Below are 16513 nucleotides of genomic sequence, written 5' to 3'. Positions count from 1 at the left end.
TGAAACAGGGTCTCACTCTGCTGCACAGGCTGGAGTGCAGTGATATAATCATAGCTCACTATAGCCTCAAACTCCTGGAATCAAGCAATCCTCTCACCTCAGCCTCTCAAGTAGCTGGAACTGCAGGTGTGCGCCACCACACCTGACTAATTCTTTAATTTTTTGTAGAGACAGAGTCTTCTGTATTGCCCAGGCTGGTCTTAAACTCCTGGCCTCCAGTGATCCTCCCACCTGGGCCTCCTAAAGTGCTGGGATTACAGACATGAACCACTACACCCAGCCCATTGTCATACTCTTAAAACAAAAGAAAAAAATTGCCACATGTGCAACAAAAAAAATTGTGATTTCAGGGGGTGGTGATGAGTATAGCAAAATGGGCATTAGAGAAGGAAACAGTATTTCTTTTAGTGCCCCTATTCAAGGCCAGTTATGCAACCTTAATGTCTTAATTTTCTTTGGCATTTGGTTTGTTTAGTAAAAGACGAAATTATATTGTCTCCACGTAATAAGCACATAGGATTGATAGAAGAAAAAATGTCTCATGTCTTTTGAGATATTTGGTACATGGAAGATTAAAACTGGTATTACTAAATCATTTTGTTATGCTGTATTGTAAAATATTTTATCACATGTTTTCATCTATCTAAACAAATGTTGTTAATTCACATTCCTATAGATAGTAAACTATTCCTGGTATCAAATTAAGTAATTTGGGAGAAGCTTGAATTTCCCGCCCCCACCATCCTGCCCTTGAAGGTATCATATAATTCCTGAAATACACAAAGGTACATCCAGGGTAACAACATGAAAATTGGAGAAATCGACATGATTTGTCCCTCCTGCTTCTTCCCCTTTTTGTGTGTCCCCTACCATTAGATGCCCAGGGTTTTCATGCTGACTCCAGTACTTATCACAGTGTGCAGCATCAAACAGCTGTTTATAAACATTTGTTGAATGAATCACCACCCATGATGACCCTGACCCAACTCTGATACTCTCATGTAGCAGTCCTCTTAATTCTTTCCCAAATTTCCCTGGCTTGGTCCTAGTTTCCTCAAATGTTATTTTACACTAAGCAAATACTATTACCAAAACTCCTAAAGGAAGGAATACTAGCAAATTTGGGGGAGCTTCTGTATTACTGCCCTGTCTGCACCTAACAGACATGAGCTTTAACGTCTGTAACTTGGGATTGAGACCCATACCATACAGTTCATTAAGTGTCAGTTCCTCAACCAAAAGGAGCTGCTATAAGGTTTAACCTAGTGCCCTGGTAGGAATATTACAAGTGCAAGTGTGCAAGTGAGTAATAAACATGAAATGTACATACAAGCCATAAAATGCTATGCCAATGTGAGTAATGAATTTAATGGTATGGCCCTTCTCAAAGTAGTACCTACAATGGTGGAACTATTATAGGCGTGAGCCACCGTGCCCATCTGGCTAGATATAGTTTTGTGCAGAAAAGACCTATAGTTTACATGGACTATCTGCTTTAGAATTGAGGCTGCAGATTCAATGTTACTTCAACAGAAATGTATCTAATTCCTTATTCAGCTTGATGTATTTGTCAAAGTACCTGGGGGAAAATGTCTTTAGAAAATTCTATCTAAAGATTATCAAGAAATTGCAAGGTATCACAATTACTGGCTTTCTGAATATTTTAGTTGGATGATCTTATTCATCAGTCAATATGGTTGCATGCTTTGCTTCCTGAAAACAGAACAGTTCACTCAAAATTATTTTATGTTTAAAGTTTACGGAGCATATATTACAAAACAGATTTTTTTTTCTTGAGATGACATAAAAACCCACTCTATCTTGCAGTCATGGAGAATTCAAATATATTAAAACCATCATATTTTGTAATGATTCCCAAAGACCCACAATGCATTTATCCTATGTTGTTAAAAAGTGTTTCTATTCAAAAAACTTATTTCGAAAGTATCTTGGGTATCATTGCTATAGAGAGAAAACTTATTAATTTCTTCAGCTCCTGCATTTTTAGATTCTCTGTTGACTGTCATTTCTGCACCATTGCTTCTTTTTCCCGTGTTAAATGTAAAGTTGTGATGACTACAGAGTCAAATGATTGATTCTCTTTGTGTCTTTATAAATGAATGTGCATTTATCTCAATGTGAGATTTAAAGCATGTGAGGAATTATTTAACATTTATACGTGGCTGTAAGCTACCTTTTTTAAAAAATAGCTCAAATTTTGGGATTTTAGTATTTAACATGGTTTGTATTAAAGTCCCCACCCCTGCCCTGGGTTTTCAAGTGCTTATAGCATTTTATTACTAAGCCACATTTAGTTATGCAAAACAAAGAAATATATTCCTATTCCTATGAACCACTACAAAAGTTTTTTAATTTAGCATGTTTATGAAAATGTAAATATTTAGTGTAATAAAGGGTAAAGGATTTCTCATTCACAAATGAATTGTGATTCTAGGAGAAGTTTATTCAATTTTAAAAGCAAAACTTATCAGTCCTTGGGATGAAGAAGCTGACTGAAGATTTTATTTAGTAAATAGCCTTTTGATTACAGTTTTCCAAGGACTGAAATATAAAACTTACATGAACTGAGATTGTGATGATGCCTTGATAAAACTTTTGTTTTATTATTATGAATTTGGCAATAATTTTATAAGGAAGTGTATCTGTGTATAAACTACTACTGTTGATTTGCTGAAGACATGCTTTTTTATTTTTTAGTCATAGTTCTTGGAGGACATTGTGATGCTGCAATACAGAGCACATGATAAATGGCTAGACCCAGATTCACATCCTTTGAACTTGTCAGATCGCTACCACAAGACGTGTTGATTGGGAAAATGTGCTAGTCTTTAAGTGCCCTCTGCTGTTTTTCCAGAATGCTGCAGTCACACACAGCTAGGGGGAACCTAGGTCTCAAAGTTCTTCATTAAAAGCCTCAATTAAAATAATGTTCAATCAATAGATTAAGGACTAATGTTTTGTTCACTGTGGACTTGTAAAACAGCAGTTTACAACTTCCTAATGACGGGAGTGCAGTGCTTCTTCATAGGGAAAGGAGCGAGAGGTCGTTATCGTTGCTGGAAGAGTGCTTGTTCTTTGGCAAGGACATAGCTCTTCAGTAAGATGGTCTTTTCTTGGAGGTTCTCCAGTATTCATTAGGATGGGAACTTGCCCAGATTTCTACTGTATCAACCTAGAGAGTTTGTAAATATATGTCTTACATCTTTATTTTTTAAAAAAGATAGATAGAACCATTACTGTTTTGCATTATATTTTTAGAAGAAGATCCCTGGGCCACTGGAAGCTTTTGACTCTGTATCTAAATATGCATCAAAAGGAGATCCCTGCAAGTCAGGAGACTTAATGCAAGCCTGAACTTCCGTGGAAGCTGCCTTAAAATTCTCTAGCAGTAGACAGACTTTGGCTACTGTGTGTCCATTTCCAATTATTGATCTACTGTTGTGCACCTTGACAGTGCAATCAGTTGTTCCTTAGTTATATAGCCTTTTTCTTCTGATCTTTCTCTTTTTGAGATGTTGACTGACCTGAAGGTGTGAGCTCAGGTTAACTCTCCTGGCACAAACCAAGAAGTCACTTTTTTTTAACTCCAGTACTTTTGATCTACTATAACCAAGTAGGTAATTTAGAAGTTACATAATACTTTGAATTTTTTTCTCCATGCCAATCTCGATAATTTCCAAGCTGGTCAAGATGAAAAGAAAGCTTTTGTAAGTCCTATTGTAGATTTGCATGGAATAACTAACTCGTTTAAATCAAGCCTCTAAAATCCTGAGCTTCCGAGTTGGGGAGAATTTGCTGAAGTGTCTGCAAGTCCAATGTTGCATTTTATGGACTCTGAAGCACCATCAATTGTAAGAGGCACCACTACTTGATGAGTCATAAAGAAAAAGGTTCCAACTGTAATTCTAAGATACCATCAATTATAATACATCTGATTTCAGAATGTTAAAATGTGAGGGGATAAAGTGCATCCTGGAATCAGTGAAATAATGCTGTTTCCATTAACAACTGGCCATGCTGCTATAATCTTTATTTACCATTCATGATTTAGGACTTAGAATGGAAAAATACATGATTCTCAGCTCACTACTTTTGCTTTTATCTTTTTTTTTTGGCTTTTATTTCATTTTGTTTTAATGAAATAAATGAAAAAAATCAACATTCTGGTGGGGATAATTCTTCACCCCAGTTTAAATTCCAATCTGGACCCTTGGGACTCAAATATGCTTATTTGGAAATGTCCTTTTTTTCTTGAATCCTTTTTTTTTTTTTTTTTTTGCTTTTCTTTTCCTTCTCAGCTTCCTACCTTAATGAAATGCTGTGTTATTGCTTCTGAAAAAAAGAAAGAGGAGCCATTTTGACTTAGCTCTGAAAGTAGAATCCTTCAGGCGGGTTTCTTTGGATTAGGATGAGTAGTTTACTCCTTTAGTGAGATGGCCCATGGTGATTTAACTTATCTTTCCTGGTGGCTGGCATAGAACAGACACTTGCTAAATCTTTGTGGTGTCTAATCTTGATGCTGAGGACTTTTTTAAAATGTGAGAGTGGCACAAACACATTTTATTGGGAACTCCTTGTGCCCAAAAGTTTACATTGTTTGTCATCCTAAATAATAGAATTCCATTCCAGGCTCTGTCATGTCATACATCTAGAGAAGTGATCCATACACTTTGGCACATTGCAGCATACACCATAATGGAAAACCAATATTCAAAGGGGTCTCTGTTAATAGCAGGTATAGCATAACCTAGAGTGAAAAGAAGAGGTAACTAGAGTAGGGCCTTGTGTAACTGTCCTTGTCATAGTTATCTAGCTGATCTCAGCCTGCATCCTAAAATATGAGATTAGGACATTGAACTTTTAATGTTGCTATATGAATCATTTATTTCAATGCTGCTATCTATACCCTTTATCAGATATGTGCCTATCTGACATGTTTATGTTGTGGTTATATATCAAAATAGTGAGATGGTTATTTTGTTATTGTCTTTTCTTTCCTGTTAAAAACACTGTTTGATTCAGCTAATTATTACAGTAAAATGGTCCAACACTTTTTAGCCACTAGCATCACTGTAGATTTATAATTCTTTCTCGTTAATAATAAAGGTTCATATGTGTGGACTGTTGATAATGAGAGGAAAACATACCATATACTGGAATGTGGGAAATTATATATATATATATCATTGCTTAATTGAATGAAAGTAATTTTATTTCCCTCACTGCTTTTACTTAACAGCCATATTTCACATTACATTCTAGAAGGGTGAATATTTATTTATTCTTTACATGTAGAATAGACTCAAGTCTTTAAAGCCCTGAGTTTAGCCTTTAATGCTGAAGATGGGTAACATAAGAATAGAGCACCTTAACGGGGGTTAGTGGAGAGGCAAATCTAAATAATACATTGAGTCCAATTTCAACTATTGGAATTTTCTAATGAAAAGAAGCATACCAAGTGTGATCAACTTTTATTCAAAACCCCAGTATTCAAAAGTACTTTTCAAGTTTACCCAGGTAGAATTCTCAAGGTCATATTTTCCATTGAGTGCAGTTAGTTCTGATGCTTCTTTGTCTGTGTGTGTGAGAGAAGGGGTCTTGCTCTGTCACCCAGGCTGGAGTGCAGTAGTGCAATCATGGCTTATTGCAGCCTTGATCTTCTGGGCTCAAGCGATCTTCCCACTTCAGCCTCCCAAGTAGCAGGTGTGTGCCACCACACTTGGCTAATTTTTTAACTTTTTGTAGAAACAGAGCCTTCCTATGTTGCCCAAGCTGGTCTTGAACTCCTGGGCTCAAGCAATCCTCCCACCTCAGCCTCCCAAAGTGCTGAGATTACAGGTGTGAGCCACCGCACCCAGCCTCTGATGCATCTTATCAGTTATTGGGAATCTAATCAGAGTAATAGTTTGGGTTTAGTTAGTCTTATTTGTAATTTATAAGGATAGCATATGTTATAAAGAAATTACATCTGTTATAAAGAAATCATTCTAATAAACTGAACAATTACATTAAACTAGTTTGTAAGCACATTCTTGTTTTATGACCTTAAACATATATTAGAACATCATAACTCAGTTTTTGTACCTAAATAAATATGATACCATATTATTAAACGCAAATTTTAAAACTTTAAAAGTGAAACATCACATGTTAACCTCAAGGACTAGCTGTAGCAGCAATCCAGTGTGATCACCTGTTCTGTCCTCACTGTACTTGTTAACAGGCCTTAAGGATGCTGTACCCCAGAAACCTCATACTGCTAAGCAGATGGAGACCTCTTTTTTTCAGGGAGGATCTATTGGCATTCAAATTGTTAGGCATGATGAAGGGTCTCCATTACACATCTGTCTCCAAATCTAGCTTACCTGGATGGTGTTGCTTATTTTTATCTTATAGATCCCCTATGCAGCAAGTTTGATCAGGAAAGAAAAGCTTGGCGCCCATCTTAGCAAAAGCTAAAAGGTAAGATCATCAGAGGAAAGCAATTTTCTTAACTCTCTGTATTGTTGTGTGCTTGAACATATTCTTTATTGATGTGTTTGAAATAGCCCAAGGGATTGGTAAATTTGCATCCTGTGTTTGAGTCAATATACCGATAAACTTCGTTATGTCCGGGGATGGGATTTCCTAAATGAATGGCCAAGTACCTCTTATAAATTCCATGGAAAATTCCTATAACTAAAAATTCTGTATTCAGTCTGCAAAAGTCATCTTCTTTCTGTTTTACGGCTTTCTGCTCTTTATGGTTCTGACACCCCAGTTACTGCCCCCAAGGAAACTGAAGTGTCAGCAGTCATCCTCAGGGTGTCTCCTCTCTGTCTCTCCTTCGCTTCCAAAAAGCCTGCCTGAAATCTGACTTTCAGAGAGTTACTGCAGGTGGTAATACGAACTGGGGACGATATAGACCTTTGAGACCTTCTGCTCTAGGAATAGTAACTAATCTTTTCCCTAAACCAGTAATAGTTTCTCTACAGCTGAAGCCAGGTTCAAGGTCATATCAGTTTAAAAGAAAATGGGAAAGACAATTATTTTGGACTCTTAAGGAAGAGCAGACAGTGACAATTCAATGGCTATATTCAGAACATACCTAAACATTTGAAAAGAAACTTTTTCAGCCCATGGAAGAAGACATATGTAATTATTAGAATTGTGGGAATGCAAAAACTAGCACTTTGTTTCTGCAACAATATGTTGGGATGACCTAACAACTAGGATTGCGAAATCAGGGAAAAAACCACAGATGCCAAAGGTAGCATTTGTTAGTGCTCATGGCCAGCTAGGACTGCAGCCATTTATCAATTTAATCCATTCCCACCAGAATGACTCTCCCCACTCCTCCCCTCTGGAACATATTTTCAACTCAATAGAATTTGTTAGCAAAAAGAACTGTGCAGGCTCACGGTTCCTTTTGTTCCTTCACCTCCCTTCTGCATATCACGAATTTCCTCTAGCAGGTGCAAATGACAATTTTTCTTGCCATTATCTTTATTAGTGGTAGTCTTCAGTATTTGTCTTAAATAATAATAATTATGTTACATTTCATCAGGTGCTCAAAACCCTTTCCAAAACAGTCTTTCATTCATGTGCTTTCCCTTAATTTTACACATGGGGAACTGAGGTTTACAGATAAGAGATGTGACATTTTATGTTCATGTTGCAAAGCCAAGAAGAGATTCTGGGGGCCCTGACTTTGGATCTAGTGCCTGCCTCTTCCTAATGCATGGACTTATTGCTCTTGGTGAGCAGATGATACTGCAACAGAGGTGCTCAGAGAGTAAGTCATTCTGTTTCCATCTCTATGAAGTTATTAACAAATGCACCTGTGAAGTTGGCTCTGTTCTATATATTAAAGTATTTTTATTAAGTCTGAAGTTGACTTTGGGCAATTTCTTTCTCAGTATAATAGACCAGGTTTACACCAGCGGTGTGAAATGAAAATTTTAGAACATTTAGATTCCAGTGAATTTTAACTCAGAATATCAAGATAATTAAGGCAAGAATGGTTCAAATTAATTCTGATAAACTCCATACGTATAATGGTTGAAAATGTCAAACTAATTTTCTTTCAAGAGAAAATATTAGGATGTTTTTAAAAATAACCTTCTTATTCAAAGTTTATAAATCATAAAGTCATACAAATCATGAAGTTTACGAATCAAAACTCAGTGAATTGCACTCACCCAGGAACACACACAAACACACACACACAATGAAAACAAAAACAAAAGGAAACTCAGTAAATGTTCACAATGAGCTCACTTAGCTTTCCAGCTCCTGATAACAACCTTGTGCCCCTGTCCAGCTTCTCCCACTCCCTACCCGCAATGATGGTAAATTTTGCCTGTTTTTGAACTTTATGTAAATGACATTGCATAGAACATTCTCTTGTATCTGGCTTGTTTTACTCAGCACTTGGGAGATTCGTCCCTTAGAATGGGGTTTTTGTTGTTTTGTTTTGAGACAGGGTCTCACTCTTCTGCCCAGACTGGAGTTGCAGTGATGTGATCATAGCTCAATACAGCCTTGACCACCCTGGCTCAAGCCATCCTCCTATCTCAGCATTATAGGCGTGCATGCCACCATGCCCAGCAAATTTTTTTTTATTTTGTAAAGACAGGATCTCCCTATATTTCCCAGGCTGGTTTCAAACTCCTGGGCTCAAGCAGTCCTCCTGCTTTGGTCTCCCAAAGTGCTGAGATTACAACCATGCCCAGCCTTAGAATGTGATTTGATTTATACTTAAGAGCTTCGATAAACTCTCTTTGTATTCCTTATACTTCCCCAACCCATCTTCCCTATTTGTCAGACCTGAGCCCATTTTGCACCTACAGATTAAGACTCACTGCCCAGAAACTACACCTCTGATAGTGACCTAGCATATGGTTAGGTGGAAAAAAGAAAAAAAAAGATTGATTTGTGTTTAGTAACTAATGCTTCCTCCATGCTGATTTTGTTTCCATCCTTGCAGACAACAGGGATTTCTCTAAGTAGACCCTGGTGCTTTCAGAAGATTAGTGGTTACTTAAATGCTTAGCTAAATCAGCCAAGCAGAGAATCATGACTGTATTGTTAGAGGCAGTCTCTGATTCTCAACATGCCAAGCCTGCAAGGAGTTACCCCAAGAGAGATTACAAGATAAAAATCATTACACCGAGGGAGAGAGACACATTCTGTCTTGCAGAGTGACCACAGGTTTCCAAATTAGGGACTGATGCATTAATGTCTTATGCAAGAGTGACCCTTAAGGTAGTATGCTGTATTCTTGCCACCCAGTGGATTCCAATATTACTATTAAGAGGAGGAAGCTTTTCAAAACCACAGGCAATCCACTTAGTAAGCTGAGCGAGTACTGCCACATATCACTGATCTGCACATTTTTTTTTTGTCCTACATTAGAACATAAGAAATTCCATGTTGAGTCAAAATAAAGATCCACCCAGGTCAAGATACTTTAAGAGCAAAATTGTTGTTCTTAACAATATCAACCTCAAAATGTAGGCATATACACTGAATACTCTTAGATTTCCCTTGGTAACACCATAAAGATCCATTACCCATGGATTTATCTTCACCTTTCTTCAACCTAAGCATAGTCCCCATTGGGGCAATGAATTCTATTTGTTAAGCTACCAGCTGTTAAAGTGTAGTTTTTTTTATTTACCTTCAAACTACCTCCTAAAACAAGCCCTATTAGATTAGACATTGTACCGCTCTTCGTATTTGTCTCATTATGAGCTCATGAGTACAATGGAAAGGATTTGAAAAAATCCTTTTTGAAAAAACTTCAAAATGTTGCAGACATTATCCTTTCACCTGGGCCCATTTTTAATGCCAGTATTATTCCCGATGGCCTTCCTAACATCTAGTTAATTCTGTGACCCACTTCCTGCGCAGATAACCCAGTGTAATCTGTGTGAAATCCGTCCCCAAATAAAAATGGTATGACATTAACACTACTTTAATTATTACTTTACATTCATTTTCTTCCAAACACATTTAAACGTTTTGCAGTTATCATTCATGTAACTGGTTGAAGCATCCACAACTTTCACAGACAAGAATTAAACCATTTTACATAAGTAGAAAGTGAATCAGGGAAATGTCTCATTCATAGTCATGCAGAAACTCATTGGCCAAACTGGAAATGATAATAATGATCATTTATTGAGCACTAACTATGCCAGATACTGGCTAAATACTTACTGTGTTATCCTTACAATGCTGTAAGGTAGATCCTGTTATTACCTCCAATTCATACTTAGAAACTGAGGCTCAGGGAGTCACATAGCTCTTAAGTGACAGATACAGGATTCAATCCAGGTCTATTTGACCCTAAAACCTTCTCTCTGTCTTCCTTGGGTCCTTAGCTGGTGGTGAGGGAGACTGGGTGCCAGATCTGGTGCTATCTCCCTGTGTTATCTTGAGTAACATCATTTCATCTCTTTGAGTCTCACTCTTATCTATAAAATGTGGATGGCCAAACCTGGTCAAAATCTCTACTAGCTCTAAAATTTTGGCTGCCACTTTTGTGTGCCAATTTTCTGATATATTATCTCTTTTTCCCCAGAAAAGGGCCACTTTCATGAAAGTCAGCCCAGGACCACATGTAACACGCAACAGCATGACCCACCTATTTTTGCCTTATGTCTGCATTTTCTTAATCACTAATTGCTACATTGCATCTTTCTGGAGCATCTGGAATATTATTTTTTATTGGTATTTTAACTATATCTACCTCTTTGGTAAACTCTTATTTTTGTTTCACTTCTGGAATAATTACTATGAAAGTAACAACAAGAGTCTTAAAAAAAAAGATATTGGATTTTAATTGAACATTCTGTGTCTTCCCTTTGTATAGATCAAAGATAAAGAGGGAGAGTGGTACATTCATTTCTCTCATCTTTAGTCAGACATAAGAGGTTCTTTTAAGAATCTCTGTAGAGAATAATGATGTGCCCCTACTGTTCTAAGGACTTTATGTTGATTATCTTATTCAATCTTTGGAACAACCCATTGAGGTAAGTATTACTGCTTTCACCCCCCTACAGCTGAGAAGGCTAAAGAGACAAGAGATGAGTAAGTTGCCTGTGGTCTCACTGCTAGGAAGTCACAGGATTTGAGCCAGGCTGGGGCTGACTCTGCATTCCATACTTTGTCTGCTCTCCTCTGGTTTGCCACCTAAAATTGTGGCCTAATTCACATCTTGTATTATCAGTTATAAAAACGCAGTTAACAACCAATCCAATCATTTCATTGATTTTGAATCACAAAACCTCCGCTCATACTTCTATGTTGCCCTGACACTCTACGACAAGAAAAATAAACATAACTTGGGCCATCCAATCAAAACCAACAGAGCACCAGAGCATGAAATTCTGTCTGCCCCTTTCACTGCAGGCTGCTTTTGTCTTTGCCCAACAACAAATCCCAGCTTCTAAACCCATCTAAATGGTTTTACTGTAAAAAGGACACAGCAAACCAGCACACTCTCATTTAATATTTCTGATTTGACTCAATGTCATCAGAGATATATAACCTAGGGTGGCAGACAAAATGTCTTTTCCTAAGGAGGTATACCAAATATTACTCTACATGTTTTAAAATTATCTGATTATATTAGGCTCAGCTTGTTATTCTGTGCTTTTGTCTTGTCCCAGGTGCACAGAACGACTTACTCTTATTCTCTTGTAAGATACAGTCTGCCATGGAGCATTTCTGACCCGCATTAAAGACTGCAGATCAAAAGGGCTTGGGAATTAAATACAAAATCAGGTTCAGGAGAACCTAAGGACAAGTGACCTCAAAACAGCATGGACAACCATGTAAAATAGACTGTAGCAGCCATTCATTAGTGGGGGGAGGGGGGAGCCAACCAGAGCAGTCAATGCTTGTCGCATCTTTTGGTGGAACCAAAGTTTGAGTCTTCGTATTTTTAAAGGACAGTTGAACCCAGAGCATGGGAAGTGCTATTAGCCAACTGGGTTGGGAAATCCATGGATGGTCTCAGGCAGTCTCAGTGCTGCACACATGGAGAAAGCAACTCTACAAAACTGTCTTTTCCTTTTGAAGAAGTGATTCTTGGTGGAAAGAAAACATAAGACCTGTCCTAGGAGTGGGGATCGCGTTTCAACGGATGGGAAGGCACCAGCCGTACAAACCTGCTTTTCATAGCAAACTGGACAGACTTAACACGTGGCCCCTTCCTCTCTGTACTTTGCCTGCTGTATGAATGAAGATTGTATTCCTCTGGAAATATTTTACAGTTTAATATTGAGTGTAATTAAGAATATAATCATGTTATCAAAAATGGTATTTAACTCTGTTGTAGTTTCTTTAACATTCATGTGGATAAAAAAAGTCTATAATAAAAAACTATGAAGTAATAGTTGTGTTCATGTAGTTAAATGCATATTTGCTTGAGGATAACTAAGAGAAATTCATACTTTTAAGAATTATTTTGGTATAAAATATTTGAATAAATTATTTTGAAAACAGAATTCCTTCAAAAATGATTATTAAAGGCTAGCCCAGCCTTTGGTCATTGTCAGCATCTGGACAACTCCCCCATTGTTTTAGGATCTTTGTATAGGTAAAGGAATGTTCTAAATTCCTGATAGGTCTTACAGTAGTGTTGCTGATAGAGCCCACCATAGGCCTTCCCACTTACTGTGATGTTAAATCCAAGTCCACAAGATCGTATTATGCCCCAAATTCTGCCTTTCAGATGAGAGAGATAAATACTGAACACTTTGCAGCCAAGATTTCTAAGGTAATGTGGGTTGCACAGAAGTCCACCATGGATAACCTCCCAACCTGAGGTTGCCAAAGCCCATCCTAATGGAAAAAACATCTCACCATTGGCATCCCTCAACAGATTTCAAAAGAGCCTTCAGATGCATCGCCATGAGATTTAATACTTTTTCCCCACCTGCTTTATTACCACAAACTATCCCAAAAAGCTTCACAACTTACCCTTGAGATAAATGCTCTTATCTTGGCTGTGACAATAAGAAACCAAAGGAGGGATACTCATTTGTGATCTTCTTCCTAGCCTATGAAGGATGAGAAGTTGTGTTAGAGAAGGAATGTAAACCAAGTCCCAGAGTCTGGAAACAGATTCTTAGTGACCACTAACAGAAACTAATATGAAGATGCTGTGACAAAAAATTTTCTCTTTGAGCTGTTCTTCCAGGAGGGGCCTGGGTGCAGGTATGAGTCTCACAGAGTCCTTTGGACATGATATATGTTTCTAAAACTGGTCATTGTACTTAGGTGTGTAATTTGAGCAGTCAGGTAAGTGGAGAATTTTCTCTGATATAAGCATGAAATTACACATAGGGGTGGAAGCCCTGTGGCTCTTAGCTTTGTACTTTAAGCCAAGGATATCAGAGGTGGCAGAAAATCATCTGGGAGGCCACAAACCTGGCTTCATGACTAGCCAGCAGGGTCATTTTCTACAGAATCCAATGCAAACTCTAGGACCAGATAGCTTCTCAGAGCAAAAGCAACTTGGTCCAGGAGTTTGGAGGGAGAATAACAGATTTACAGATAAATTTAAGGTCTTTGTCCTGCAGCTGCATCAACTGGCAGTATAAACCAGCCCGAAATGTCATTCTTTTGTTTCCAATTGCAACTTTAAATATCTATGAGTTATTAGTGGTAAAATATCAGCAAATGATCTTGTAGTAAAAGAGAAATAAAAACCCAATAACTTGACCAGTATGTCTGCAGCACTCTGGACTTACTAACCATGGCATAACTCTGCACTGAGTTCATGGCCAAGTTCAGTACAGAAAACCATTTGCTTCTGCTGCTAACAATGTTAAAACTATCACTTCTCGGCCTTTTGGCTAAGACCAAGTAAAGAATGTTAAAACCGCATTGGTGCCTTCCAGTTCTCCACCTAAATTCCAGATTCCAAAGAAGCCTAGCTATACGTGTCTCTGAGTGCGAGGGCTCTCCTGTTGACCTTACTCCCATGCCTTAGAGTCTCTATTCATTACAAGCACTAGAGCCTAACAATCCTCCAAGTAGCCATAAAGCTACACACCAAAACCCAAAACTTCAAAGAAAAGTCAAGGAAATCACACATGTGATGTGGAAACGTGTCATTTACCCCATGTGTTTTCTCATTAAGAATAGTGAACATATTTTTCCTGTTCTAGTAATGTTTGTTGCTTTTAAGTTGGAACAAAATAATTCTTCCCCAAAACTGGATAGAATTGTGTTATCTGAGCTGCCTTGTGGAAATAGACAGGACATCCATCTCAAGTGCTGCATGGGGCTAAAAATAAAGCTACTCCTCAGAAAGACAAGTAAAAATTCTTGGCTGCACAAAATGACAGCAGAAAAAAAATGCTGTGCTCTTTTCTTTGTTTTATCATGTCAAAATTCCAAGGTCATTCCAAATACTAACTAATGAAGCACACAGGCAATGCAAATACAATTCTCTATTTTAATTCCAAATCAAATTATAAAATCAGAAAAAGCATCAGCAAATAAAAGCAAAAATCCAGGCCTGAACAGTAAAGTATTTCCTGTTGGGGCAGACCAGACATTTCAGACTGATGCTTTCCATCCTTAGAATGCCTGAGTAATTGCTTGTCTGTTTGCCACAGGCAAGGAGAGAGGGACATCACATCCCAATTTCCTTAGATTGAACAATGAATGTGGTCTCTGCACTGTGGAAAATAGAGGAGAACTCTCTCCTAGCTACAGGGGATATGATCAAACTGATAGGAGCTCTTTCATTTAAGAGTTAAGAGTTAAGACAGTGTTGGGTTGGTCAGCAGTGAGGGAGGTTAGAGAAAAGGAATACTGTCTGCATTTTAAGGATGTGTAAGCACTGTCATTTAACTCCCAGCACTCTCTATGCTATGAGCAGAGGGCCTTTGTCTCTCTCTACAGAGTTTAGCACACACAGTCTGACCATCTTACAAAATTCCCTATAGGCAACCCAAACCATGTTTGTAATAACAGACTCTTGTGGGGGAGACGTGTACTATACACTTTAGGAGGGCAGAAGATGTCTGTTTCAGCTCACTACCCTCTCCCTAGTGCTTAGCACAGTCCCTGGCAGGTAGCAGCAACACAAAACATTTTTGTTAAATGAGTGATTCTATCTTCTTTATTTTATTTGAGCCAATCACAGAAGCAGATCAGTTCACTGTTATCAATTTAAGCTCTCTCAAAGGTTGACTTTTCATCTGATTTCAAATGATCATATGTGGCAAATGCTAGTTGCCATCCTATAATACCCATTCTCAGGTGGCAATACACCCAATTGAACAATTACCCTACTTGCAGTTAGACATGGCCATGTGACTATATTTTGGCCAACGGGATGCAGGTGGAAACATGTGGAACTTTCAGGAAGGTAGCTTCAAAATTAATTAATTAATTAATTAATTAATTAATTATTTCTTTTTTTCCTTTCCCTTTCTCTCTTTTCTGATGTCTATAAGATGGATGGAGGCCCAGCAGCTGTCTCAGGCCATGAGGTGATTTTGAAGATGAAAACCATATACTATTAATAGTATGGCACACAAAAAAATAATAAAAGCCAGGGTCCTTGACAACTACTGAACTACCATTCCAACTCTGGACTGACCATTTCCAGATTTCTTTTATGTTGGAAGGAAATGAGATTCTATCTTATTTAACCACATTATTTTAGATTTTCTATTAACTCTGATTACAAAACCTTTTGCTCTATTTGAGGGCCCCCATTGCCAACAATCGCATGATTTCTTATTTATGTGATAACTTTCCAATGTATATTTATGCTGTTTATTTCATTTTATGAGCTTATTGGCCCTTTGATTTAGCTAAGGGTATTGGATATGGAAGCTAACTAGTTGCAGAGTCAACCCTAAATCCAGTTCTTCTTACTGCCGTGGCAAGCTATTCTCGTCTATTTCTTGGCCTCACCATCACACTAAGCCAGCTGTAACATCTCTGATATCTCCCATTGCAGTATATGCAGGTGAAGATAGGGAAAGGGGCTGAACCTGAACTTGGCTGGCTTTCCGGGGTAGGACAGGAGATGGACTAGAAAGGTAAACTGTCCAAAAGGCCTCATACATTCTCATGTGACACAAAGAAAGATGTGAGCAGCTATGTAGCCAGACCCCAACAAGGGAATAGATCTCAGCAGCACAGGCATGTTCAAGAGTAAGAGGCTGTCAATCACCATCATCCATGATACAGCGCCCTGCCACTCATATGGCATTTATGGGCAGGTTCTGCCCTTGGGAAAACACACCATTGAGAACAAACAGGTGGCAGGAAGCAAACCCAGTCCTAGACTTGAAGACATGATGGGCAGAGAGCTCTTTGGCTCAGGAGCCCATGTGGGCTTTGGCTCTCTGCTTAGAGGGGCAGCAAGGTAAGCTTGGGAACTCAGGAGAGGGTCCTGGGACTTCCAGATTTGAGCCTGTAACTACCACACAGGACTGGGAGAAAAAAAGCAAAGACTGACTCCAGTCTTGAT

At 38.2% G+C, this 16513-nt stretch overlaps 1 protein-coding gene across 1 annotated transcript in view; it reads left to right on the top strand.

The window, feature by feature from the left end:
- SKOR2 (SKI family transcriptional corepressor 2) overlaps positions 1-12396 on the top strand; it is a 44049-nt gene extending 31653 nt beyond the window's left edge. Inside the window, 2 exon segments of the mRNA XM_017857799.1 lie at positions 6418-6483; positions 11679-12396. Coding sequence (XP_017713288.1) covers positions 6418-6480 — 63 coding nt within the window. The 3' untranslated portion in view covers positions 6481-6483; positions 11679-12396.
- Positions 12397-16513: the final 4117 nt, after the last annotated feature.

This window comes from Rhinopithecus bieti, unplaced genomic scaffold (genome assembly GCF_001698545.2).
Source record: "Rhinopithecus bieti isolate Rb0 unplaced genomic scaffold, ASM169854v2 scaffold_42084, whole genome shotgun sequence".
In the NCBI taxonomy this organism is placed as follows: Eukaryota; Metazoa; Chordata; class Mammalia; order Primates; family Cercopithecidae; genus Rhinopithecus; species Rhinopithecus bieti.
This window is presented reverse-complemented; position numbering and strand designations above follow the sequence as displayed.